The sequence below is a fragment of the Diprion similis genome, chromosome 4 (genome assembly GCF_021155765.1).
Source record: "Diprion similis isolate iyDipSimi1 chromosome 4, iyDipSimi1.1, whole genome shotgun sequence".
Taxonomy (NCBI): domain Eukaryota; kingdom Metazoa; phylum Arthropoda; class Insecta; order Hymenoptera; family Diprionidae; genus Diprion; species Diprion similis.
In genome coordinates this window covers 10659993-10662917 of record NC_060108.1, presented here as the reverse complement: position 1 = coordinate 10662917, position 2925 = coordinate 10659993, and the positions used below count along the sequence as shown (strand labels likewise).

Genomic DNA, 2925 nt, shown 5'->3' with positions numbered 1-2925 from the left:
ACTTGAAACACTATTCATCTGAATTGAATACCAAGAGAGTAAGAAATAAAATATCAAAACTAAAAAGAATAAAATTTGAAAAGAAATGCGAGCTAATAATACCGCTTGGATTACAATGGTGCACGGAATGATTCCTCGGCAAAATTAATTAGTAGCAACTGTTGAAAAACAAACTTATTACTATTGGCTCGATCAATCTAAAATGATCGAATATTTAGAAATCATGATCTGTGGCGTGTCGTGCTCTTTAGTTTTGTCTCAACTGATGTTCAGAAGGTGGCGACGACCTGAAGAAATTCCCTTGGGTATCTGTTGCCTGATGAAACAACGGAACAATCAGGGTCGATGGTTGGAATGGTGGCACCAATCGAGAAATCAGGGTCCTTGCCATCAACGTTTGGACCATTAGGTAAGGTATGATTTTCCTCCCATTAACCACACTTGAAACTTTGAGCCTACCAAAAAAGACGAATTTTATCATTAAATACACGTGAAAATATTGTCATATGCAAAGATCACAGAATCAGAAATTTACTTACACGCTTCGATGCCTGACAACTTTAGTCCCACTTCGATGATGGATTGTTTCCTATCTGAAAATATTAGAAGGTATCATGATCAGTTAGGAGCTTCTAATATTTTTGGACACAACTGATTTGTAAAAAATTGCATGAAAAATGAACGTTATTGTAACTCATTGCCATGTGACATCAACTGACTCCACGTTCGAAAATTACAATCACGAGTTACCGATCGTTGGATATCGTTTCAGGTGATGCGTTTGTAAGTTCCATTTATTGACTTTGAATTGTTAATTTTTCTTATAGTCCATATTTTCCCGAAATCAACAAAATTCATCGAATCGCGAATGTCACATCATGCTCGCGAGGTTATCAAAATTTGTTTATCCGAACCGCTGAACACGCGGTAATTAAACGTCGCCGTTCTCATCGCGGAACCATTTCCATGTTTTCCCACGTAATGATAAGGAAGGATATCGATTTCTTAAACTGAAAGTCAGAAACAGATCACCACGTGGTATTTAGCCAGACAATAGTACGTATCATAATTCTGTGCATACTGAAAAACACCCGCGAGGGCGCGAAAATCACGCAGCTACCACAATCTGATTGGATGAGACCAACGTCGCGACCGATATCAGCCAATCAAATCATCTATCTGTAAAGTTTCCCAACTTCTCCACCCGCGAATATAAACTCTCCCGCGCGCGTAAACTGGCCACTTTGCAAAAAGATTGCACGTGGTGAACCTCGTGTTTGATAAGTATCGTAATCCTTTTGTGAAGTTTTTTACAGGTTGAAAATGCCTAATTACAAGTTTTCTGTTCAAGAAAAAGTGGAGCTGGTGAAGCATCACCATCAAGGACTGACGTACCGGGAAAATAGAGATCATTTCGCGGCTGCCCACCCGGATCGACCGATACCGTCCATCGCGACAATCAGGAACATGGTCCTGAAGTTTGAGCAAACTGGGAGTGTCGACGAGAGGACGAAGAAAGTGGTCCAGCCAAACCGGCAACTAAGTTGGGATACCAAGCTGGACATCTGCTTGACCATCGAAGAGGATCCCTTCAAGCCAACCAGCCATGTTGCACAGGAGCTTGAGATTTCCAAGGCGTCGGTCAGAAGAGTGCTGCGTGAAGCTAAGTACAAATCGTACAAGTTTCAAGTACATCACGAACTCTTGGTTGGTGATGGCGATAATCGTCTTCGCTTCAGCCAAGAGATGATGGAACGTCTGAATGCAGATGAGGGCTTGTTGAGTCGCATTTGTTTCTCCGATGAAAGTACGGTGATACTTCTCGGAAAACCCAACAGGCAGAACACCAGAGCCTGGTGCCGAAGCAACCCTCGTCTGTTCATTCAGGCCGGCACGCAGTACCCGTTGAAGCTCAACGTCTGGCTCGGCGCCATTGGTAATCGGCTGATCGGGCCATTTTTCATCGATGGGAACCTCAACGGTGAAAAGTATCTTCGGTTACTTAGGGACCACATCGTACCAGCTCTTAGGCTGATTGAAGAAATCGTGAGTGTACCTTATCGTGTGAGGGGGGCCTTTTTATTAGCAGACTCCCTGTGATTTTGAAATAAATACTTGTTATGCTTACTAAAAGTAACGTGTCTTTTTCTGTATTTTAGGGCGAACCTGTTTGGTTTCAGCAGGATGGAGCCCCGGCTCACTTTACACGAGCCGTCCGGGATTACCTCGACCAAGAGTTCCCTGGACGTTGGATCGGTAGAGGAAGCCCGGAGGTGGAATGGCCAGCTCGTTCCCCTGATCTCGCCCCTCTGGACTATGGCTTGTGGGGCCATTTGAAAAATGTTCTCTATGCACAAGGTAGAATTGAAGGCCTTGCAGCACTGCAAGCCAGAATTTTGGACATTCTGCAGAACCTGTCGCCAGATGTTATATCGAACACAACAAATGCATTTTACGATCGGCTCGGTTACTGCGCTGCAGCTGCTGGAGGGCATTTTGAGCATTTATTGAAAGGGAACCAGTGGCCAGATGATCATGGGTGATCAGTAGGGAAGTTGAGATTGGTCTCCTTGAGTTGTAGGACGATTGTCCGGTAAGTTATCGTTTTGTTTACTTTTTCCTTCAATAATACGAGTTAGACTGTAAAATTGACTGCTGTTCTTTTTCTGTTTTTGGATGTCTGGTCAACCCTTCTTTGTTAACTGAACATCGACTGTGGTACATTGGAGTTGCGTAAACTTTGTCAACTATTCAACGGAGTCAGCGAGGATTTTTTTAGGGTATTGCATCAGGTACGTCTACTGTGACTTGCTACTTTTTGTACTCCTAAGCTTTGTGTTCAAGATACCCAATTTTTTTTTATTTCTCGTTACTGATTTTATTTATTTATTTCATGTTTATCGGTACGGATTACTGGCTTCGGGA

At 43.0% G+C, this 2925-nt stretch overlaps 1 protein-coding gene across 1 annotated transcript; it reads left to right on the top strand.

Annotated features, from left to right (window-relative positions):
* Nucleotides 1–1323: 1323 nt before the first annotated feature.
* Nucleotides 1324–2543, top strand: LOC124405895. Its single transcript, XM_046881163.1, has 2 exons — nucleotides 1324–2046; nucleotides 2160–2543. The coding sequence occupies exons 1-2, from the start codon at nucleotides 1324–1326 to the stop codon at nucleotides 2541–2543; spliced, it is 1107 nt and encodes a 368-aa protein (XP_046737119.1).
* The last annotated feature ends 382 nt before the right edge of the window (nucleotides 2544–2925 follow it).

Coding starts and splice junctions, on each gene's coding strand:
- LOC124405895 (XM_046881163.1), top strand. CDS start 1,324: ATGCCTAATTACAAGTTTTCTGTTCAAGAAAAAGTGGAGCTGGTGAAG. Junction 2,047..2,159: donor TTAGGCTGATTGAAGAAATC/GTGAGTGTACCT, acceptor TCTGTATTTTAG/GGCGAACCTGTTTGGTTTCA.